Raw genomic sequence first — 22667 nt, 5'->3', positions numbered from 1 at the left:
TGAATTGGTGCGAACATTTGTTTAGAGCTGTTGCTGTTCGACTGCAGCGAGTAATTTGCTTCCGGAAGCGCCAAGTATACAAGTCTTGTTGTCCTAACGTGCAAACCAGTGCTTCTAATTCCAACCGCGTATCCGTTGAACCCACACTTTGCCTCGCGGACTGGCATGAATGCCGATGACTTCGCTGCGTTAGTCTCAAAAGCCAATCCTGCTGCGAGTCGTGGCCAATATGGTCAGGTGGAACCCTCTGCGTCAACGTCGTATCCTCCAACGGCCAATCGACGGAATAATCCATATGAACTCGATCCATTCTTTGATGATGAGGATGAGGATGTAGCCAGTTCTGCGCCCCCCTCCACTGCTTCGGCGTTTAAGGGAAACAACGCGCTTATGGACAGTGCGCCGGAACTACCTTTGACCAAGAACGCAGCATTGCCAGCTGGTGCTCCTGGTGCAGGCGAAAGTGGGACTAGCTTTCCGCAAGTCTGGACGTTTGATGATGATGCCCCTACTCTCCCACCTCCTAACACTGCTCCGTCCAAGCCCTCACCCCCTCCGAAATCGTCCCGACCCAAATGGAAGGTTAAATGGCCGTGGACCAAAGACATTGTTCGAGGGGAACGTGATGTCTGGTTAAATGATGCTTCCCGCAACGACGCAGAAGATTACTCATCCAACTACATTTCAACCAGCAAATACAATGTCGCCACTTTCGTTCCAAAATTCCTTTTTGGTGAATACATTTATGAGGATTCTACACCCATATTGTCATGATTTCTCACTTAAAACCTCAGAACAATTCTCAAAATACGCAAATGTATTCTTCCTTTTCACCGGTAAACTGGATTGTCATGATCTGTTGCAGCTATGGGCCTAACCATGTACCCTCCAGCCATCATCCAGCAAATACCGGGTGTATCACCAACTAATCGATGGACAACAATAGTTCCTCTAGGTCTTGTCCTTCTCGCCAGTGCATTCAAAGAAGCAGAAGAAGATTTAGTATGCAACGAGCATTTAACCTCTTTGATCCACATTCACCTTCTCATTTTCCCACAGAAACGACACCAATCAGATTCTGAGCTCAATTCCAGAACAACTCACGTACTGAATCAGCTCACCGGTTTGTTTGAAGTGCGGAAATGGCGCGACATTCGCGTCGGCGATCTCATACGACTCGAATCGGATGAGTTCATACCAGCGGATATGATCCTGATTAGCTCTAGCGAGCCCGAAGGGCTATGTTACGTTGAAACAAGCAATTTGGATGGGTTAGTGATGTCCTTATTCAACTCATAAATTTTAGCTTGACTTGGACTCATAGGGAAACAAATCTGAAGATCAAGCAAGCATCGCCGCAGACTTTCGACATTGTGACGCCACAAATGTTCATGGCACTCCGAGGACGCTTGCGCTCCGAGCTACCTAACAATTCACTATACACCTACGACGGGACCCTTTCACTGCAAACTGGTGCTGGAGGGTTTTCAGGACCCACTGAACGACAAATTCCATTAAGTCCCGATCAGATGCTGCTTCGTGGCGCCCAGCTGCGTAACACGTCTTGGGTTTATGGGCTTGTCGTATTTACTGGGCATGAGACGAAACTGATGCGGAATGCAACGTGCGTGATTTGCTGAGCTGAGCTGGTTTCCAGCTAGAGCTGTCTACTTATTCAAATAGAGCCGCGCCTATCAAGCGGACTGCCGTAGAACGTCAAGTTAATGTTCAGATTGTTTTCTTGTTCCTTGCTTTGTTAGCACTATCCCTAGCATCTACTATCGGTAGTAGCATCCGGATAGTAAGTAAGGCTCTGTCCATTCCTCCCGCTCCTCGGATTCATTGTATGTGCAGTGGTTCCACTCCAAGGATCAATGGTATCTGCTGATATCTGACAGCATCGCCGATCGAGGTAAGTACACAATACAGGTCTTTGCAGTACGAATTTACTTATGTTCCTGTTCACAGCCAAGAACTTTGTTGAGGGTATGAAACTACGCCGCCCAAGTTCTTCAAGCTGATAAATTCGACTTAGACATCCTTACCTTCATTATCCTGTACAACAACTTGATTCCAATTTCGTGCGTAAAGTTACGACAGGCGTTGGCGTTTGATTGAAGGGATGCTCGATTCAGGCTCATCGTGACTATGGAAGTTGTCAAGTTCCAGCAAGCGCAATTTATCAATTCTGATCTAGACATGTACTATGCGCCAACTGATACGCCTGCTCTCTGTCGGACATCATCGTTAGTCGAGGAGCTCGGACAGATCGAATACATCTTTTCGGACAAAACTGGCACTCTCACTCAGAATCATATGGAATTCCGATGCTGCTCAATAGCAGGTCATGAGTATGCTGAAACTCGTACTGACGATTCTAAAGAGGAGTTGCGAACGTTTTCAGAGATGGGAAGTTTACTGGACGGTGGAAACCCGTTCTCTGATCCCGCCTCAGGGAACCTTGTTGAGGAACTCTCACCGCGCCCCGACGCAGGCCAGGAGACTGAAGTCATCAAAGAGTTCTTGACCGTTCTTGCTGTCTGCCACACCGTCATCCCGGAAATGAAAGGCGAGAAGATCATCTACCAGGCGTCCAGTCCAGATGAAGCCGCTCTTGTCCAAGGCGCTGAGCTTCTAGGTTACCGCTTCCATGTATGTCAACATTGACGATTCCCACAGTAGAAGCTGATATTTTGCTTGCAGATTCGCAAGCCCAAATCCGTTTTCGTTGAGATACAAGGTCAATCATACGAATATCAGATCTTGAATGTGTGCGAGTTTAACTCGACTCGTAAGCGCATGTCGACTGTCATTCGTGGGCCCGATGGCCGCATCAAGATCTACTGCAAGGGTGCTGATACTGTGATATTGGAACGGTTGAGTCTAAATCAACCGTATTCGGAAGCCACAATGCTACATCTTGAAGTACGCTACTCTGTTGATGCCTACAGAAAGGCAATATTCACACCTTATGATAGGACTATGCAACTGAAGGTCTTCGCACTTTGTGTTTTGCAATGCGTGAAATTCCGGAACAAGAATATCAAACTTGGTCGGCTATATATGACCAGGCAGCAGCAACTATCAGTGGTCGAGGCGAAGCTTTGGATAAAGCGGCGGAGATCATCGAGAAGGATATGTTTCTATTAGGCGCGTCTGCGATTGAGGATAAACTACAGGATGGGGTGCCCGACACTATCCATACTCTGCAACAAGCTGGAATTAAGGTATGGCTCCCTTTATCCCCTCGGTGTTTCGTTTTAATTCGGGTGCAGGTGTGGGTTCTTACAGGAGATCGTCAGGAAACTGCCATCAACATTGGACTGTCCTGCCGCCTCATTACCGAGTCAATGAATTTGGTTAGAACTTTCTCTGTAACTCCCACTTCCATCCATTGATCGCCCCTCAGGTGATTGTGAACGAGGGAAATGCCCACGATACTAAGGAATTCTTGTCGAAGAGGCTGAATGCCATCGGAAATCAAAGAAACCTTGGTGAACTAGAAGACTTAGCCTTGATCATCGGTTGGTGCCCCGTAAGGCCGCGTCATTTCCTTATTTTATTTGCGCCCTTTGACAGACGGGAAGACTTTGGCCTTTGCGTTGGAGAAGGACGTCTCAAAAATCTTCCTGGAGTTGGCTATCCTGTGCAAAGCTGTCGTGTGTTGTGCGTGGACCCATCTTATCCTTTGTACCCCAATTGTCTAATGACTTGTGCGCCCAGGTCGTGTCTCACCTCTTCAAAAAGCTCTAGTGGTTAAACTAGTGAAAAAGAATCTAAAGTCGATTCTGTTGGCGATCGGTGATGGGGCCAATGACGTGAGCATGATTCAAGCTGCTCATGTCGGTGTCGGCATATCCGGGGTAGAGGTACGGAACCTGCTGTCATATCCCAAAGGTACAAGCACACACATAACGTGTATAGGGCCTCCAAGCTGCCAGGTCTGCTGATGTTGCAATATCACAATTCCGTTTCCTGCGGAAGCTACTCCTCGTGCATGGCTCTTGGAGCTATCAGAGATTATCAAAATTAATTTTATGTAAGCCCATTCACTGCCGTTATTGTGGCATTATGCCAACGAGCGGAATCAGACTCTTTCTATAAGAATATTGTGCTTTACATGACTCAGTTCTGGGTACGTTATTGAGTCTATTGAAAAGATGCGATGTGCGCTAATTATTCACAGTATTCATTCTTTAACAATTTCTCTGGCCAAATTGCCTACGAGTCATGGACACTATCTCTGTATAATGTTGTTTTCACCGTATTGCCCCCTCTTGTCATTGGCGTCTTTGACCAGTTTGTCTCTGCTCGGATTTTGGACCGATATCCGCAGCTGTATCACTTGGGTCAGAAGAATACGTTTTTCTCGCGCACAGCCTTCTGGATGTGGGTTGGAAACGCACTTTACCACAGCCTGGTACGCAGCTGCCTCATCCTCATGATTGCTCTAATTCCTACCTCTAGTTGCTATTCACTGCATCCGTCATACTGTTTTGGGGTGATTCTAAAGAACCGTCGGGACTCGACTCTGGGCACTGGATATGGGGAACAATTCTTTACATGACCGTACTGATTACAGTGCTTGGGAAGGCGGCACTGATTTCCGAGTGCGTGAGCTTCACTGATAAGCAAGTTGACTAACGCATATTTTACGCCCCCCAGCTTGTGGACTAAATACACTGTCGCTGGTAGGCATCATTCGTGTGCAGTCGACATGTCAAACACATTAATTTCCCTTAACTCTAGCCATCCCTGGATCGTTGCTCTTTACGATGGCGTTCCTTCCCCTTTACCAAATAATTGCTCCTGCCCTTGGTTTCTCTACTGAATACCTTGGCATTGTGCCGCGATTGTGGACGGACCCAGTATTCTGGTTCAGCTTAATCGTGTTTCCTTTCTTTTGCCTCGCTCGAGACTACTTTTGGAAGTAGTATGTCCATTACTCCTTGCCCTACCTCTTTTTCTCTGACCCACCAACCTTTGATTAGCTATAGACGGACATACCGACCGATGTCCTACCATATCGCCCAAGAACTGCAGAAAGAGAATATACCTGACTATAGACCTCGACAAGAGCAGTATGTGGTTTCACTCGGACCTGAGCATGAACCCGATCTGAGTTGAATATCTAGGTTCCAAAAAGCAATCAAGAAGGTTCGAGCGGTTCAGCGTATGCGTCGGAATCGGGGCTTTGCGTTCAGTCAGACCGAAGATCCTGCACGGCAAGATCAAGCGAGGCTCATTCGGGCGTATGATACATCACAATCACATTCCCGGCCCACTGGGCTATAGTTCGGTGTTGCTCTTCGTTCGTTCATGTGGTCATATTTGAGTTGGTGCTTTGCTCAGATTAAAATAGAGGGGATCATAACAAAAGCCAAAACCGCAGGGTGGTGAGCGGTGTCAATTATCAGCATCGCAGTGGGAAGTAATATGGACGGGGTAAGGAGGTTGAACGATCGTCTTTCAAGACCAAAAATGAGATTCCCTCAACATTGTGAAAGTCGAGTGGATCCAAAAAAATCGTGCTTTCATAGTCAGGCGCTATGAATGGAGCAACTGACTTTGGCAGTGAGTATTCCAACTTTCCAAGAAAGGAAACAAGAGTAGATCATGAGCGCCACAAGACTTGACATCAACAAACGTGAGTCATGGTTGGCCTTCAGCGCTCAGCGTACACTACGATCCCAAGAATTCTAATACTTATTCCGGGGCGGATTGGTTGGACAGTGAGGGATTGAGAAGAAGAGAAAATGCTCCCACGCGCTTAATTTCCGACATAGCCACTGAGGGACAGTGTTTATTCCCCTTGAATTTGAGTCCGGCATGTTTGTTTTCTGGGCGAAGCGTATATCAAACTTGTAAAGAAAACATCGACGTCATCTGTTCCCTCCCCCCTCCACTATGGAGTCCAAATTCTGCTCTAGATGTAATCGTACCAAGGCTTTCGACGATTATCGCGTCACAAGCAAGGGTCTCACGACCCACTGTATCTCCTGCCTCGACAGCGATCGAGCTCGTCGCGCTGAAAAGCGCGCAGCAGAACTCGCCACTACTATTCAATCCCTTCCTAGCATCAACGACTTTTATTCGGCTCTTGAGACTGCCAAAGAAAAGGAAGCGCTGGACCATACAATTCCTTTCTATTCATTAAAGACGTCGTCCGATGCATATTTGGTCGAACTTTCCTCTCTGGGGAATGTCGATGACATTCTTGGAATGGACCCTGTAACTACCACAGAAGGATATGCCGCATTCAAGGTCTACGCAGAGAGAATTAGGGAAAAATGCGGTGAGATCCTCGGATATAGATGGAGGTACGTGACACGACAAAACGCTCGAGATTTCACTCATCCCCCGCTACAAATTTTTCTTCTTCTTCGGGTAGATACCATGATTCAAAGCCTCGCAATGGCGGATTCGGCAAGAACACTGGTACAAAAGCCGTACAATTTCGGTATCGGTGTGCACAAGACAAACAGAACAAGAGCACTCCACGCAAAAATCCTGATCCTTTAAAATGGCGGAACCGAAAACCCATGACATCCTTTGACTGTCAAAGTCACCTCCTTATCACGCTTCAAGTAGTAAACAACATTCTCGCGGCTAGAATTGATATTAAACATATGGGTAATCATGTCCCTTACCGTGCGACCATGGCCCATGCATCCTTGGATCATCATCATAAGCGTGCCCGATCTTCCTCTCCTGACTTGCCGACGCCAGTTAGTAAGCGGGTACGTGGGATTAGTTTTTTCTGCTGATTGTGCACTAATGACCTTGAGGTACCCTAGTCAAAAACAAGCACATCATCGAGTGCCTCTTCGCCCCGCAGCAATGCCAGTGGTTTCGCTGACGATATGATTCCGTATGACCCTGACGAAGAAGATGTACGTCAATCCTTCCTCGGCTTCTCATCCATTCTTTATATCCAACGTTCACTTGGACCCACACACTTAATTCTGCTTTCCCTCTTATTAGCTCCTTAACAAGAAACACAATGTACAACAATTCATCTCCAACTTGACGCGCGTGGCTAGCATTCTTGAACACCAAGCCGAAGTTCAAACTCCAGACTGGTTTCATACTATCACTTCGACACCTTTATTCACTGAAGTGGGACCCATCGTGGCTGAGTACCTTGCGGCCGTCGAAAAGGAAGGTCCTAGTGATGTATTACCTCCTACATACAATTTTGCGGCGTCAGATTCCCTTGAGCTGCGACTTGCCCCGTGACACCTATCAAGGAGGTCCATCATCTTATGTGGTTGATTTTACTGGAAGGGATGCCTCTCCGGAGGGAAATCGGTGCCATGATGCGTACCACACGAGCAGCATGTTTGACAACGACTGCAGAACAGCGCCCGCCATCTTCGATGGAGGTTCTACCTGCGATATTCATTTGCGAGCCAACCTTCGGCCCTGGTCGGTCGCTGCTGTCCGAGCCAAGATTAATCATACCCTCACGTCCTTCTTCGGCGTGCAACGCATTTCACGACCTTGTTAAATTGTTGGAGGTGGAAACGACAATGGGACAGTTTGTAACATTCGAAATCAGGTTCCTCTATATATCCTGGAAGTAAATCTAGTACTCATTCAGCCTTCGTTTCCTCGTTCACATGCAATCGTTCCAATATCTTCTCCAACTTCTTGTTTCCTCCCAGCCTCTCAACCTCGGCATATGCCTGCTTCTCGAGAGTAGCCAGAACGGAACGTGTATATGCGAACGATTGCGTCGCTGTGTCCATGTAACCCACGATATGCCTCTTGATCGTTGGCGTTGTGGGACGTTTCTGAAGGACGTCTGCAGATATAAATGGAGCTTTTAGTTAGAAAAAGGTGCGTCGGGGGAAAGAGTCGAGAATGACGCACTGAGGACTTGCCGGTTCGATTCGTCTGCTCGGATCGAATGCACGACTGGGAACGAAAACTTGCCCTCCGTCAAGTCCTCGCAGTAGCCCTTGTTATCGGAGTACTAGGCAAGGGGGGGAGGGGGATCTATCATGTTAGAAAAAGGGACGTTAACCGAAGGGGGTGACCGACTTCAGTAGATTGTAAATTCATGTAATCGTCTCGAATTTGAAAGTAGATGCCAATCAGATTCACCAAAGGCACGTAGTCCCTAAGGGGGTGGGTGGGGCAGAAGAAACTCAGTTGAGTGTATTAGGTGGCGCGGGGGGGGGAAGGGGAAAAACAACAACGTACACTTCCGACTTGCTCGATAACATCAAGAGTTTGATGCCGATACGCAGAAGCCCTCCCGTTTCTGATAATATGATTTAAAGTGGTTCGGGACCAGTTTTTTTTTTTTTTGAAGGGGATGAAGCTTACTTCCGTTCACCATCTGGATGTACTCCTCTTCTGTTGGGCAGGTGAGGCTGTCTCTCCAAAACACGTCCAGTCCCTGACCACGATGCAGGTTCAAAAGCTCCTCTTCATTTGACAATGGCGACTTATTCCGTTAGCTGGAAGGGAATAGAAGTTAAACAAAGCGACGCACCAGTAACCATCTGATCTATGGACTCTATTTGCTTCGAAGGGAGTAAATCCGCATCTTCCTTCAAGATAACCTTCAACTTGAAGAGTTCTTGAAATGCGAGGAAGTAGACATAGTTTGCACTGTTTATAGTGAGCGGCACTCCGTAAATCTTGTGTGCCACAGGGGAGCCTCGTCGTAGTTGAGAGTTATCCTCAACGTCGTCTATCCTAAGCCGCACAGCAATCAGGGGGGCAAGGGGGAGGGGAGAGAGAGGGCGCGCGAAAAGGGGTAAGAGGCTTACAGTAAACTTGCATTATGTAGCATGCTGACGACCTTCGAGATGAGCTCTACTCGTGGTGCTGGTACGTTCAGCCATAGGTTGAAAGCGTCTATAAGGTGCGATCGGACCTGCTTTCCTCCCGTGGCTGCGACATACGTGAAAGGTTCCAGCAATGTCTTCGCAAGTGGGGGGATAGGATCTCATTAGTGGAAGTTGCAACCAATACATGTAGCCTGGTAGATCACCCGACATCCGGCTTACCGATTCTGTTCTTGCGCTCCATGCCAATGGCTCTGAGAGGCGCTCGATCATGCTATCATAATTGCTAGAAGACGCCATGTTTTAAAGAAAATCAAGCAGGTCCTTTAGATGATGTGCTGGTCGCGGTGCAAAGGCTCCCAAGGCTCATTTTCACTCGACTGGGTTAGAAATATTATATCTTGCGGAGTATCAATTGATCAATGACTCGGCCAACGCCGCCCCGGGAGCGACGAAGGGTCTTCAGACAAGTACCTCGAAGACTGCGTCTGACATGAGAATTGATAACATTATGTAAAAAGTCGAGAAAGCAAATTGCAAGCATCAAGTAATAGAACTGGTACAAAAAATTCTTCGCGAGAAGACCAAAGACGCGATGGAGGAGGGCTCCCGTGGCCGATTACCATCAGACAGAAAGGGGTTGCTGCAAAATAGATAAATAAAATTCAGTACTCCACCGCATCAATGGTATCGTCTTCCTGTATAGCATCAGGATGTTCACGACCTTGCTTCTCATCCACTCCATCCATGGCTTCGTCCTCCATCTTCTCTTCAGCATCAAGCGGCCCATTCTCATTCAACTCTCTCTGCACTGCGTTGACTCTCGTTCTCAATTCTCTCACCTCGTTCATTCCTTTCTCTTTCTCATTCGTCCATTCGGTTTGTTCCTCTCCAACCCGTTTCTCAGCCTGCCGTCGTCGTCGAGCGAGGAATGCTTGTTGCAAAGGAGTGAGGATTTTTGGAAGATAGTAGATCGCTGGTGGATGGGCAGTGTTGGGTGGATGGGGGAAGGGTCCATCTGGCGGAGAATCGTTTACGGGGGAAGATGGGGAAAAGCGGCTGCTTTCATCTTTGGGGGAAGGGTGTTCTCTTGGTATCACGTCAGTTGTTAATAGGAAATTTGCTAGATTTGGGATTAAGGGATATCGGTGTTTGACCTGCGAGAAGGTCGATGAGAATGACTAAATGCTGGCCTCCTTGCTACATACAATACTGTCTTTTATGGACAATTCTTCTTCTTTTCGGTTCGCTGTGATGCGATCACGCTTGACTTCCTCTTTTTTGCGGCTATAGCTCTGTTCGCGCGAGAGCTTCGCATGCAGTCTGAACTCAATGGATTGTCGCTTCTTAGCCTTTGGGTGACAGAAAATGCGGTTAAACAAATTTGGTATGAAAACGACTGGTAGGAACTCACCGCCTCGCTAGCTGATCGTTCCTTATCCTCGAGTTTCGCCTTATTGAGTGTTCCAAGGACCTGGCCAAAAATACTCTTCCCTTTCCTCCGTTCTCCGGTTCTAGATGGAACATTAGTCAAGGCAGAAAGATCCAACCGAGGTCTCGATCTTGATGCTGCAAGCTTCTTAGAAGGGTCATTGCTGTCGTTCTCGTCCAAAGCGCCTCCCTCGAGGGCGGGGACCGATTCACTTGTGATAGGTCCAGATGTTGATGACTCGTCGACTACACCACCATTCTGGGAGGCACCAGCGCTTACGGTAGTGGATTTTTCATTCGGTACCGGTGCATCCGCAGTGTCTACCCCTCCTCCATGTGCATTTCCTTCTCGCGATGAGATGCTATCCATGTGTTGAGAACTTGACACGATACCAGAACGAAAGCGCAAAATTGAACACCATGAAAACGCATTATAAAGAGTAATACTCACTGGACAGCTACGTCGGCCATTATGGTTAGACGCCGGGATCTTGTGCAACCACCAGATGGGTATTGATGCTGTTGAGGAGGAAGCGGCAAATGCCGACATCTAGAGAATCCTTAGGCAACCCTTTTTTTTTCGCCGTTTGTTGCTCGATAATAAAATCCTTCAGGTTGGCTATTCCCTGAACCCCTTGAGTTCCTAGAGGGTCCATTCGTTCGTCAGATTGTTCAGGTAACATTCAGGGCTCGGGCAGGCCAGCTCAAGTGTTGGTTGTGACCTGGAAATTCCGCCTTATCTTTCCATTGCCTCAACTCCCCTTCGGCAGGACTCTACGCGTGAATGCAGACTCTACTTTCATTCTCGTATCTACCTGGAGCCAATATCGTGCCGAAGGAATCTTTCGCTGCAAACAATCATCGCGCCACTCATGAAGGAAATGCCGTGTTGGACTCCAAATGAGGATCCCTATGCATGATGTGTAGCTACACTCTATGTTCCTGGTAGCTCTTGGATCTTCTATGCTTTGGATTCCGCAATGACTCGAAAATGTGGAATTCCCGCTGCTCCTCCGTAGCGGGCCTCGCAAGAAATAAGCTCTTCTCATGGGTCCTCAATTCCTTTCCCCCCTCACGAGACTTCTATGTATCGCCATCGTATCTCTCAAAGGTCGTGAAGGCTCCAAACTCAGCCTACTTCCACCTCGTACCTTCCCTTTAATCTAGGTCTATCTCTTGTCCTTGATCGACTATTCACGTTCCGCAGGTGACCCTGAAAGGAGCCCGATATCCTCGTACCGCTTTGTATTTTTTGCCGAGGGCCCAAGTAATCGACAAGCCTAAACCCCCAATAAGGAAGAGTAGCGGGGTACTTGCCGCGACAGGCGGCGTTCACAAGTTATGGTTATGTTCTCAATGTATATTTTTGTGGGCTCATCCAACACTCACAGCTGTGGGATGGATTTGTCTAGCGTACGGGAAGTTGTCCGGGACGGAGTTAGATAATCTCTTGCAAGATCCAACCAATTGTCTGGGTTTGCACCCACTTGGTAGGTCTATCTGCTGCCACCCCTTCCTTTCGCCTTACTTGTGCGAGTAGCTCAGACGGATTGCGACATGTCCAGAGTCTCGAGCCTACTTTCGCGCTCATCCTACCTGTCAATTTAAAGCTGCTTCTTCAGTTCAAGGTGTAAATGGATCGCGCGCATCCAATAATCACAGGATAATTAGCTAGCATTTGACACCTGAATCGCTAAATGTCAACGATAGGGCTCTCTCTATTTTCCACATTGAATCTCTGGCCCACAAAACGCTCCCGGATGTGCGCGACAAGTGAGCTGCTGGTTCTGTAGATTGTTTCCGTGGAAAAATCGGACATCTCTTTGTTCATAACCGCTAAACAAGTATCATAGTGGTCCATGCCTATATAGGCTACCTTTACCCTTTTGCAACGAAATCGCCGGCTAAACAAAGTGTACCGCACCTTATCGTAGATACATCTTCATGCCCTGTTTCCAAGGGGGTACTACTCAACCCTTCATTCCCACAATTTCGTGGCCAATGCATGCGCCTTGCTTCGACCACATAGCGATGTCCTGTTTCCAAAAGGGGAAACATCTGATAGCCAATTGGATTTGCATCGTGTCTACTTTTGACATATCAAGTAGGCCGCGGCTGAGCAGGCTTTCCTCTCTCCTCACCTCCTGCATCGATTACCATCTACGTTGGTGCTATGGCTCCCAAAAGAAAACCCTCGTCTCAACATCCCACCGTTGCACCGTCTTCTGGTGATTCGCAGTCATCACAACCCTCGACTTCCTCACTTCCCCAGATTCGTTTCACAAGAGTTCGGACAGACCAAATCCATGACGACACCAGCTATGTTCAGCGTGATAGATTGGGAGGTCTCCATCTTCAGTCTCCCGAGGTCCCATCTACGTCACATTCCCCCAGCAGATCCCGAGATTCAAAACGACGAACGTCCCCAGGACACCGTTTAACGAGGGATCCTAGCGGAAATCCTCATTCCAACCTATTGGACCCACTGAATCCCCCAGAGTCTACGCCAACCACAACCGGTCTTTCAACACTTGGTGATTGGGATGCGCCGCTATTCCGCCCTCTGCGGAGTATTGACAACCCGCGCTCGGCGCCCATAACATATCCCATTCATGACCCCGATGCAATCCTCAACGCACAGAGAGAGTACCCAGGTATGGACATTGTTGCGCCTCCCCCGGAACCAGCATCTTCGTCGTCGGTCATCCCAGCTGGTGATCGAAAGAAAACGGTTCTCGGCGCCACAAAGCTCCTACTCCAAACCGCATCCTCTGCTCTCAAGATATCTCCTATTCCATACGTCAGCCAAATCCTGGACCTCCTTCTGGCGTTGCTCCAAGCTTATGAGGTTCGCGTAGCAATTTGGTTTCGTGATCGATCAGTGATCGGGTGACACATTTTTTCTCACCTGCACAGACCGTTGACAGCAATAATGAAAGTCTTAAGGGCCTTAATGATGAGGTCCAAAAGGCTTACACTGCCATTCTGCGGCCACTTGAACTGTATGCCGGTCAAACTGTTCCTCCCCAATTGATTGCTCCACTCAAAGAATTTCACTAGTACGTTGCATACTTCTGCCTTGGTCACTCGGAAGATCTCAGAGCTTCTTCCTAGTGCATTGGAAGAACAGATCAACCGTATCGAATCCCTCAAGCGTCGAGGGCTCTTCAAGAGAATGGTGACGGCGTCAAATATCGCTAAGGATATAAGTGATGTCAATGCGTGTATCAATAAGGCTATTACTTCGGTCTCGGTCTGCTCGCTTTCTTTGTTGAACGTTGGGTATTAGCTGACTGAAGGACTCGACAGACGGAGGCGTCTATTTCAACCCTCATTCAGACAATTCAAGCATCGGTGGAATGTATGTCTTTATGTGCGCGCTTTTGGACACCCTTGCTAACACGCTTTTAGCGGAGCTATCAAGACTCAGGCGAGCGCCTGCCGAACACACTTACGTGAAGAGCAAGTCCGAATGCCTTCCAACCACACAGGTCAAGGCGCAAAATTCCATACTCCATCATCTGAAGGATACCAAGACCCGATTTGTTTGGTTACGGGGCTCCCCGGGGACAGGGAAGACTGCGATAGCTAAGAGCATCGCGTCTACCCTCAAGGCGCAGAACACTCTGGCAGCATCCTTTTTTTGGGATAAAAACCAGGTCGGAACGGGCCTTGATTCCATTGAGCTGTTCCCTTCCACGCTGGCACATCAACTTGCATGCTTTGACAAGGAGTTCATGATGTCACTTGTCGGGCGTCTTCGGCAGCAAGATCTGCAATTGCCTCAGCATCTGCCCCTGGGAAAGCAAATGAGAGCTCTTGTTATCGAGCCTATGCGTAACTTGATGGAGATATTACCTTCCGGAAAAGACCGCCTTGTCATTGTCTTAGATGGCTTGGATGAGTGTGGGGATCTAGAAGCACTCGAACGTCTGATGGAGCTTGTCCTTATCCTCGAAGAGCTGCCAGCCACATTTGCAGTATTTGTCAGCTGTCGTCCTGAATCGTCAGTTGTGTTGGCTTGGGATGAAGCTCGGGAAAGGGGCCTCGTCATACCATGTGAAGATGTAGATATAATTACGAAGGAGGAGAAGCACCACACAATCCGTTGCATGGTGGAGGATGGCCTTCGAGATTGTATCAGGAAATCTCGGTGGAAGCCTTCGGAGGAAGTTCTCCGTGCTTTTACTTTGGCTTGCCGTGGATTGCCTGTTATGGCCTCAATTCGAATTCGGGAAGTCATCTTGCGAACGCGGCATGGTCGCACCCTACAGACGGAGCTCCGGTACCTGCTCAATCTCTCTGATGCACCCACCAATCTCAACTGGGAGTACTTGCGAATACTTCGAAGAGCCTATATGCCTGATTCATCTGCAATGCCTGCCGATGTAGTCAAGATGTATCGCCTTCTGGTTGGCACCATTATTGCAGCACATAAGTCACTGAGTGTGTATTCTATGTCGCAGCTCTTAGGGATTGCCGAAGATGAGGCCCTTGCCACATTGGAACCAATTAGCTCAATCATTGAACTTCCCTCAAAGGACATGGAGGGTGTTAAATTCTATCACGCCACAGTGCAAGAATTTATAATGGGGAGTCCAATTGGTAATGAAAATGACAAAGTATTTTTTATCAACGACAAGAAGGGATACCTCCTCGGACCGCCACTCCTTCGATTTTTCAATAATTGTTGCAAGCGGAACGAATTTAGGATACCCACTGATCCCCCTCTTGGTGACAAAGAAAAATGGGCAGATTTTAAACCCCTCAGGGTTCAACCTGATCACATCCGATACGTCATTCACTACATACTCGACCACCTGGACCCTGCACGACTCTTTTCACGAGAGTTGAATGACAATGAATTGCAGAACGAGTTCAATTCCTTCCTTACACAAAACTTCCTTACATACCTGCACATGAATGGGATCTCTTTCGTGCCAACAGGATTCGATGAATTCAATGTAAGTCTGAGCCGGTTCATATTTCGTTTATTTGATGTGACATTGCTTTCGATAGAATCGTGATGTAATTGAACTCCTCCGAGAATGTGCGGCGATGCATGAGGTCCGTGAATGGTTGCTTCATCGATCTATATCTCTTTTCTGCCCGTCCAAATCATCTCTTTATAAACTCTATGGCCACCTCATTGAACCTATTCGGATCTTTGGTATTTCCAGCAAAATTTCAAACCACTTGATTCCATTGAGCAAGGCTTCACTTAATGCCCGAATGCTTATGGAGGCGAAATTAGATGGGTTGCCAAAGAAGGTTGATGAGTGGGGTTATGAAAAGTTCAATTATGAAGCTGAATTCCGCGAACCCGATGTCCGTAATGGCATTGTGACATGCGCAGCACTCTCGAGAGATGGTCGATACATTGCACTCGGGCTTGGTAGCGGTGTTATTGAGATTGCTGATATCGATGATCAGCGTCCAATCTCTCAGTTCCAGAATGATCCACCCAATCCACCAGCATGGATTGAGTTTCTCCACGGTAGTCATCATGTTGCTACCGAGGAGATCAATGGGAACATCACTATCTATAGCCATGGTACGCTTCCTGTGAAGCTTGGGACTCTCCCCATAGGTGCCTATCCTGTTGTAACTGCAGTCTCAGATAGTGGATTCTTCATCATACGAGTCCTACGGGATCCTGGAAGGCCTTGGTACAACAACGTGGCGCGTATATACATTTTAGGCAAACCGCACATCCAGCTCCTTGCCTCTCCTCCCGGCTCTCCCATTCCATCCTTCCAATCCAATTCCGGGCAAGCCTTCCCTGAGCGCCACACGGTTGCATTTTCTCCGGGGGCACGATACATTGCTGCCTTCGATCAGCACAGTGCGTTCACCTGGTCGACAGAATCGGGTGATTTTATTGCGCGTTATGACATACGGGGAGACAAATCTTGGATTATAAATCCTGGCTTGGCTCCTACTTGCCCGTATCACATCCCTCATCCGGTATCTACTCGACTCACTCTTCCGTTGGCAGGCAACACAGTCTATGGCCATCATTCCTGGGTGGACACGGGGCCTGAGTCGGACGAGACTTGGATCAAGCGTCCATTTTTCCATCACTTACCAAAACATGGAAGGGGCTATTCAATTGCCGCAGGAAGGACCCCACTAGTCCGTGCTTCCCCTATCGGGCTAGGAGTATGGTTCAATGGCGGCCCGCAACTCGCTGTCCCACGAGAGCATCGCCCGGTTTCTGTCAAGGCAAACAGCACCGATGGCGTACAGCCCTGGTACGGTGACCAACTGATCAATAATATCAACGATTTCTACCGTCCTCAGTCCAGCAAAGATGGTACTCGATTTCTGCTCCAGGGTGAGATGAAAGCACCCATTGTCGTCGATATTGGCCAAGCAGCCTGGTATCCAAGTGCCACGCTTGACTATCACTTTCCCAGTGCCTAGCGATTATTCTCCTTGCAGCACCGCATTCGACATTTCTTCTCCCCGCGACACATCATCAGACGATTCTGCTTCCGAAACATTTGATAGTCCCTAAGATCGACTGCTTTAGTGTTTCGCTTTTGTATAGGAATTCGCATTATGTGTCTATTTTAGGTGCATCTTTACATTTGTAACTTTCAAGTCTCCATGATGTGAGTTCACCCAACCGCAAGGAGTGCTGGGTACACATGGATGAAAGTAGCGATGATCTTGCAATGCAGCTGCCCGAAAAGATGAGGATGGGGGAAGACGAGGTGATAGCACCAGCTTGAAGATAGATGCGACATTGAAGTGTAGGTTGAAGCACAGAAAATAGTTTTACGAGCGTGATGAGCGAGGAATAATTTACAAGCTGTCAAGCGAGAAAATGCCAACATTCCAGGATAGCACATCCGCGAAGCCAAAGGCCATCAGATGTGTTGCTTTCTCGGACCCATTGGGAATGGCCGGCCCACTCCACCACGAGAATCAAGCAATCCCGGCCACAGTGGTATCTTGCAGCATGTGGTGTCAGGGGTGGTCTAACAGGGGTGGTTTTCTGAGCTGTTTAGAGGGAGGGCCCGTCTAGTAAAAGAGTATGTGGAGTAATCAGGCCGTTCCCCACCACCGAGGCAGAGACCTCGAACACTAAGTGATATTTGGCAGTTGATTGTGAATACACATGCCGAGGGCGTCCTTGAGACTTGCGATGCAGCCGCTCTACTTGGGGCAACGGTCCTGTATGAATATGGAGCAGGTCCCGTTCAGAGTTGATTCGATGAGTCATTTGGAATGTCCCCCCTCACCAGGATTAAGATGTGCCCACGGAAGGCATGAACGTCAGGGCCAGGCCGGGTATGAGGCTTCTCACAGAAGCCGAGGGGACTGTCCTCAGCTTCGAACGAAGATCAGCCACCCGAAGGATTCAAACGGAGGCTTGTTCCCCAACATCGCCTATATGGTTTTCATTATCTCATTGTTGAAGCGGTGGTCTAATACGTTCGATTGAACTCAACGAGACGTCACCTTCTTCTGCACCGGGAAACCATCCTTGTCTATGCCAACGTCAACTCATAATCTAACGTTAGCCATAGGAATGACTTACCAAAAACTCTTGGGTTATGGCCAATACAACCCTGTAGCTGCTTCCACCGCCAAAAAGTTATCGGACTCAAAAACTCGGCAATGTGGTAGTGTGAAGGCTGACAAACGAATGCGGCAGTGCGCTGATACCGCCAAAATCGATGATGGTCGCCTGCAGGGGGTGAGGGTCGATGAGGAAGTTTGGCGGCTTCATGTCACCTTGAGCCATCACCACGCGCTCGTCCAAGATCTTGGCCCCTAGTGGCAGGGTCCTACCCGAACGATGATCGCTGTAGTGAAACCTGTCAGTAATCGACTAGAAGACCTACTTCCACTCAATCATACCGTGTTTATATGTCGCTCTAGGGCAGGCGCGTCGGTGTAGCGAAATGGCGAGTTGGAGTTGCCGAAAAAGGGATGGGATGGCCGCTTTCCGTACGAACGGGCGGGACTTTGCGACTTTGCGTGTGAGCGTGCGTTCCTTCGATCGGTTAGACGAATCTCTGCACCGGCTGGAGGAGGGAGCTCGAAGAGCCAGCTGAGGGTGTCAGCAAGCGCCCGACAATAAGCGGGACTGCACCTCAGCCTCATTGGTGGTGTCATTGACCTACTCGACCTTGGTTGGAAGGTTGACGGGCTCCATTACACAAATGATACTGGACACATATGGCCCCGACAGAAGTACCCGCAAACATCTTGAACGCGTGGTGCATTCGAAGGGCTTTTAAATGCTGCCGCGTAGACGAACGCCTGGGTATCAGCTTCGTTAAGGAGGTCCATGGAGTCATTGAATTTAACGACACAATCATCGAATAAGAGGATACGAAACGCAGAGGGATCCTGCATGGCGCGTTGAACGGCAACAGCTTCGAGGCGGGAATAGTTCACACAGATGGGGCGTGACATGTGGGACTCCATGGACGCAAAGGGCAAATTAAATGAGAGACGCTGGGGAATTAATATGCGTGAAATTGAATACTTTATGCGCCTAAATTATGAAGAGAAAAGGGGACGTAGCATCCTGCCTCCTCTCCGTGGAAGCGCTGGGCTGAGTTCCGTTTTGGTCCTAGCATCCAGCCACGCGCACGATGGAGGCCGGAGCTTGTTAATGACGTGAGATGCATCGATTGCACAGATGAATTTGCATAAACGTATTCGCTCTGAATCGATGACGAAACGGATCCTGTTCGCAATCGAAAGCTCCTGTGTGTCAGATGTATGTATGTGTGCCGTGCAACACTATCGGCTCCATGGTGGCCTGCGAAATCCTTTTTAATTGCAGGACACTTCCTCTTCCGAAGAATGTTTGGAGATGTTGCTCAAACTGAAGCGCCTGGGTCAAGGTCGAAATCAACGACACCCCAAAGATTTGTCAATCCTGGTAGAAGCCTTTTTTAGCGGAGTACTTAGTTATGTAGCCAACCAAGTCCAACATGTTAGGAAGGCCGCAGGTGGCTTAATGTCCCCCTGACATCCGGCTTAGTACCGACCTCGTTCAACTCCACACTGGTGGCACTGAGACGCGCCCGACCGGGCTATCAGCCGCTAGATGACATCATGTTTTGAGGAAATCAAGCAGGGTAGAAATAATCCCAGATGCTATCCATGTGTCGGGAGCTTGACACGATACCAGAACGAGAGCACACCATGAAAACGCATTATCAAGAATAACACTGAACAGCTACGTTGGCCATTATCTCTCTTCCCCTTAAAGAGAGGCTGGTCACCTGCCTAGCCATTATCGTTCCATGCCACCACGAGAGAGGAAGCGGCAGGTGCCGATATCCGGACTTCCTTTTTTTGCCGTTGTTGCTCGATACATCCGATGAGAGTGCAAGCAGAAATGTCCATCGATGCTCGATAATGAGATCCTTCAGGTTGGCTATATCCTAAATCCCTTGAGTTTCCAGTGGGTCCATTCGTGTGTCAGGTTGTGGGCTATGCGGGTGATGTTGTGGGGCTCAGGTAGGGGAAATTCCGCCAGCTTATATATCTTTCCATTGCCTCAATTCCCCTTCGGCAGCACTCGATGCGTGGATGCAGACTCTACTTTCAACTCTTATATCCACCTGGAGTCCATATCGCTATTCATGAAGGACTCCAAATGAAGCAGGCTTGGCGTGATGACATGTGGCCATATTCCATTTTACGGTTCAATTAATTCTTTCTCTTCTCCCGAGACTTCTATCGCCATCCAAAGGTCTTGAAGACCTCCAGACTCATCCCAATCCCACGGCTTCCAACTCGCACCTTCCTCCGAGCACGCTTCCCTTTAATGTAGGTCCAGCTTGATATACGATTTACGTTCCGCAGCTGACCCTGAAAAGAGTTCGATATCCTCACCCCGTTTTGTATCTTTCGCCGAGGGCCCAAATAATCAACCCCCCAATGAGGAAGAGTGCCGCAACAGAATTTTGCACTCACTTGGCAGGTCTGTCTGCTGCCAACCCTTCCTTTCGCCTTACTTGTGCGAGTAGTTTAGATGAATTGCGACATGTCCAGAGTCTCGAGCCTACTTTCGCGCTCACCCTACCTGCCAATCCAAATCTTCCGCTTCAGTTCAAGATGTAAATGGATCGCGCGCATCCAATAATCAACGTCAGAGGATAATTGGCTAGCATTTGACACACCTGAATCGCCAAATGTCAACGATGGGGCTCTATTTTCCCACGTTGAATCTCTGGGTCCACAAAACGCTCCCGTTCGCATGTACCTGGACAAGTGAGCTGCTGGTTCTGTAGATTGTTTCCGTGGAAGTGTCGGACATCTCATTGTTCATAATACAAGTATCATAGTGGTCCATGCCTATGAAGGCTACTTTTACCTTTTGCCACGATTCGAAATCGCCGACCTAAATCAAGTATATCGTAGATACGTCAGCTTCACATCCTGTTGCAACCCTTCATTTGCACAATTTCGTGGCCAATGCACGCGCCTTGCTTCGACTAGAGATGTCCTATTTCCAAAAGGGGAAGCATCAAATAACCCTTTGTTCTCCCAATTGGATTTGCATCGGCGTCTATCTGCTGCCTTTGACTTATATCGGGTAGGACGCGGTTGAGCAAGCTGTCCGGGCTTTTCCCCTCTCACCTCCTGCATCGATCACGATCTGCGCTGGTGTTATGGCTCCCAAGAGAAAACCCTCGTCTCAACATCCCACCTTTGCGCCGTCTTCTGGTGATTCGCAGTCATCACAACCCTCGACTTCCTCACTTCCCCAGATTCATTTCACAAGAGTTCGGACAGACCAAATCCATGACGACATTAGCTATGTTCAGCGTGATAGATCGGGAGGTCCCAATCTTCAGCCTCCCGGTGTCCCATCTACGTCGCGTTCCCCCAGCAAATCCCGAGATTCGAAACGACGGACGCCTCCAGGACACCGTTTCATGAGGGATCCTGGCGGAGATCCTCATTCAAACCTATCAGACCCACCGAACCCCTCAGAGTCTACGCCAACCACACCCGATCTTTCACCCCTTGGTGGTTGGGAGCCGCCGCTATTCCACCCTCGGCGGAGTATTGATAACCCGCACTCGGCGCCCATAACATATCCCATTCATGACCCCGACGCAATCCTTGATGCACAGAGAGAGCGCCCAGGTATGGACATTATTGTTGCATCTCCTCCCCCGGAACCAGCATCTTCGTCATCGGCCATTCCAGATGGTGATCGAAAGAAAACGGTTCTCAGCGCCACTAAGCTTTTACTCCAAACTGCATCCTCTGCTCTCAAGACATCTCCTATTCCATACGTCAGCCAAATCCTGGACTTCCTCCTAACGTTGCTCCAAGTTTACGAGGTTCGCATGGCATTTTAGTTTCATGATCGATCAGTGATTGGGTGACACATCTTTTTCTCACCCGCACAGACCGTTGACAGCAATAACGAAAGTCTTAAGGGCCTTAATGACGAGGTCCGAAACGCTTACACTGCCATCCTGCGGCCACTCGAACTGTATGCCGGTCAAACTGTCCCTCCCGAATTGATTGCTCCGCTCAAAGAGTTTCACGAGTACGTTGCATACTCCTCCCTTGGTCACTCGGAGAATCTCAGAGCTTCTTCCTAGTGCATTGGAAGAACAGACCAACCGTATTGAATTCCTCAAGCGTCGAGGGCTCTTCAAGAGAATGGTGATGGCGTCAAATATCGCCAACGATATAAGCGATGTGAAGGCATGCATCAATAAGGCTATTACTTCGGTCTCGGTCCGCTCGCTTTCTCTTTCGAGCGTTGGGTGTTAGCTGACTGAAGGACTCGACAGACGGAGGCGTCGATTTTAACCCTCCTGCAGACAATTCGAGCATCGGTGGAATGTATGTTTTTATGTGCGTGTTTTTGGACACGCTTGCTAACACGCATTCAGCGGAGCTTTCAAGACTCAAGCGAGCGCCTGCCGAACACACTTACGTGAAGAGCAAGTCCGAATGCCTCCCAACCACACAAGTCAAGGCACAAAATTCCATATTCCATCATCTAAAGGATACCAAGGCCCGATTTGTCTGGTTACGGGGCTCTCCAGGGACAGGGAAGACTGCGATATCTATGAGCATTGCATCTGCCCTCAAAGCGCAGGGCACTCTGGCAGCATCCTTTTTTTGGGATAAAAACCAGGTCGGAACGGGCCTTGATTCCATTGAGCTGTTCCCTTCCACGCTGGCACATCAACTCGCATGCTTTGATAGGGAGTTCATGATGTCACTTGTCAGGTGCCTTCGGCAGCAAGATCTGCAACTGCCTCAGTATCTGTCTCTGGAAAAGCAAATGAAGGCTCTTGTTATCGAGCCTATGCGTAATCTAATGGAGATATTACCTTCTGGAAAAGATCGCCTCGTCATCGTCTTAGATGGCTTGGATGAGTGTGGAGATCTAGAAGCACTCGAACGTCTGATGGAGCTCGTCCTTAT

The 22667-nt window shown here is 48.6% G+C and overlaps 9 protein-coding genes across 9 annotated transcripts; 6 read left to right on the top strand and 3 right to left on the bottom strand.

Annotated features, from left to right (window-relative positions):
* Positions 1-165: 165 nt before the first annotated feature.
* Positions 166-5295, top strand: EI90DRAFT_3134015 (uncharacterized protein; the record flags this gene model as incomplete). Its single annotated transcript, XM_039064626.1, has 24 exons — positions 166-733; positions 795-836; positions 893-1002; positions 1060-1271; positions 1325-1624; positions 1684-1801; positions 1855-1912; positions 1969-1986; positions 2036-2081; positions 2136-2652; positions 2704-2925; positions 2979-3227; positions 3276-3359; positions 3410-3524; positions 3580-3666; positions 3724-3869; positions 3925-4039; positions 4092-4135; positions 4187-4420; positions 4468-4610; positions 4666-4691; positions 4750-4933; positions 4992-5081; positions 5136-5295. 24 exons carry the CDS (start codon positions 166-168, stop codon positions 5293-5295), a joined length of 3888 nt encoding a protein of 1295 aa, XP_038909417.1.
* Positions 5296-6377: 1082 nt separating this feature from the next.
* EI90DRAFT_3085504 (uncharacterized protein) lies at positions 6378-7417 on the top strand. Its single transcript, XM_039062136.1, has 3 exons — positions 6378-6740; positions 6798-6893; positions 6985-7417. The coding sequence occupies exons 1-3, from the start codon at positions 6543-6545 to the stop codon at positions 7237-7239; spliced, it is 549 nt and encodes a 182-aa protein (XP_038909416.1). The 5' UTR covers positions 6378-6542; the 3' UTR covers positions 7240-7417.
* Positions 7256-9101, bottom strand: EI90DRAFT_2979178 (isoprenoid synthase domain-containing protein; the record flags this gene model as incomplete). The annotated part of the gene is made up of 8 exons (XM_039055968.1): positions 7256-7807; positions 7876-7978; positions 8047-8125; positions 8209-8269; positions 8335-8436; positions 8504-8709; positions 8784-8938; positions 9024-9101. The coding sequence occupies 8 exons, from the start codon at positions 9099-9101 to the stop codon at positions 7596-7598; spliced, it is 996 nt and encodes a 331-aa protein (XP_038909415.1). The 3' UTR covers positions 7256-7595.
* Positions 9102-9466: 365 nt separating this feature from the next.
* EI90DRAFT_2943640 (uncharacterized protein) lies at positions 9467-10602 on the bottom strand (the record flags this gene model as incomplete). The annotated part of the gene is made up of 3 exons (XM_039055297.1): positions 9467-9958; positions 10010-10153; positions 10216-10602. The coding sequence occupies 3 exons, from the start codon at positions 10600-10602 to the stop codon at positions 9467-9469; spliced, it is 1023 nt and encodes a 340-aa protein (XP_038909414.1).
* A 3175-nt stretch (positions 10603-13777) lies between these two features.
* On the top strand, positions 13778-14140 carry EI90DRAFT_2870721 (uncharacterized protein; the record flags this gene model as incomplete). The annotated part of the gene is made up of 1 exon (XM_039053853.1): positions 13778-14140. A coding segment is annotated over one exon (363 nt), but the record flags the coding sequence as incomplete, so codon positions are not given.
* A 1756-nt stretch (positions 14141-15896) lies between these two features.
* Positions 15897-17019, top strand: EI90DRAFT_3085491 (uncharacterized protein; the record flags this gene model as incomplete). The annotated part of the gene is made up of 3 exons (XM_039062135.1): positions 15897-16658; positions 16880-16898; positions 16931-17019. A coding segment is annotated over one exon (762 nt), but the record flags the coding sequence as incomplete, so codon positions are not given.
* A 668-nt stretch (positions 17020-17687) lies between these two features.
* Positions 17688-18350, bottom strand: EI90DRAFT_3021396 (uncharacterized protein; the record flags this gene model as incomplete). Its single annotated transcript, XM_039057648.1, has 4 exons — positions 17688-17731; positions 17782-17818; positions 17884-18075; positions 18105-18350. 4 exons carry the CDS (start codon positions 18348-18350, stop codon positions 17688-17690), a joined length of 519 nt encoding a protein of 172 aa, XP_038909411.1.
* Positions 18351-19544: 1194 nt separating this feature from the next.
* On the top strand, positions 19545-20036 carry EI90DRAFT_3085479 (uncharacterized protein). Its single transcript, XM_039062134.1, has 3 exons — positions 19545-19724; positions 19783-19790; positions 19873-20036. The coding sequence occupies exons 1-3, from the start codon at positions 19613-19615 to the stop codon at positions 19918-19920; spliced, it is 168 nt and encodes a 55-aa protein (XP_038909410.1). The 5' UTR covers positions 19545-19612; the 3' UTR covers positions 19921-20036.
* A 2224-nt stretch (positions 20037-22260) lies between these two features.
* Positions 22261-22623, top strand: EI90DRAFT_2867399 (uncharacterized protein; the record flags this gene model as incomplete). Its single annotated transcript, XM_039053837.1, has 1 exon — positions 22261-22623. A coding segment is annotated over one exon (363 nt), but the record flags the coding sequence as incomplete, so codon positions are not given.
* Positions 22624-22667: the final 44 nt, after the last annotated feature.

This window comes from Cantharellus anzutake, assembly GCF_015039405.1.
Source record: "Cantharellus anzutake strain C23 chromosome Unknown EI90scaffold_111, whole genome shotgun sequence".
Classification (NCBI taxonomy): domain Eukaryota; kingdom Fungi; phylum Basidiomycota; class Agaricomycetes; order Cantharellales; family Hydnaceae; genus Cantharellus; species Cantharellus anzutake.
Note: the sequence above shows the minus strand (reverse complement) of the source record. Positions and strands in the feature narration are given on the sequence as shown.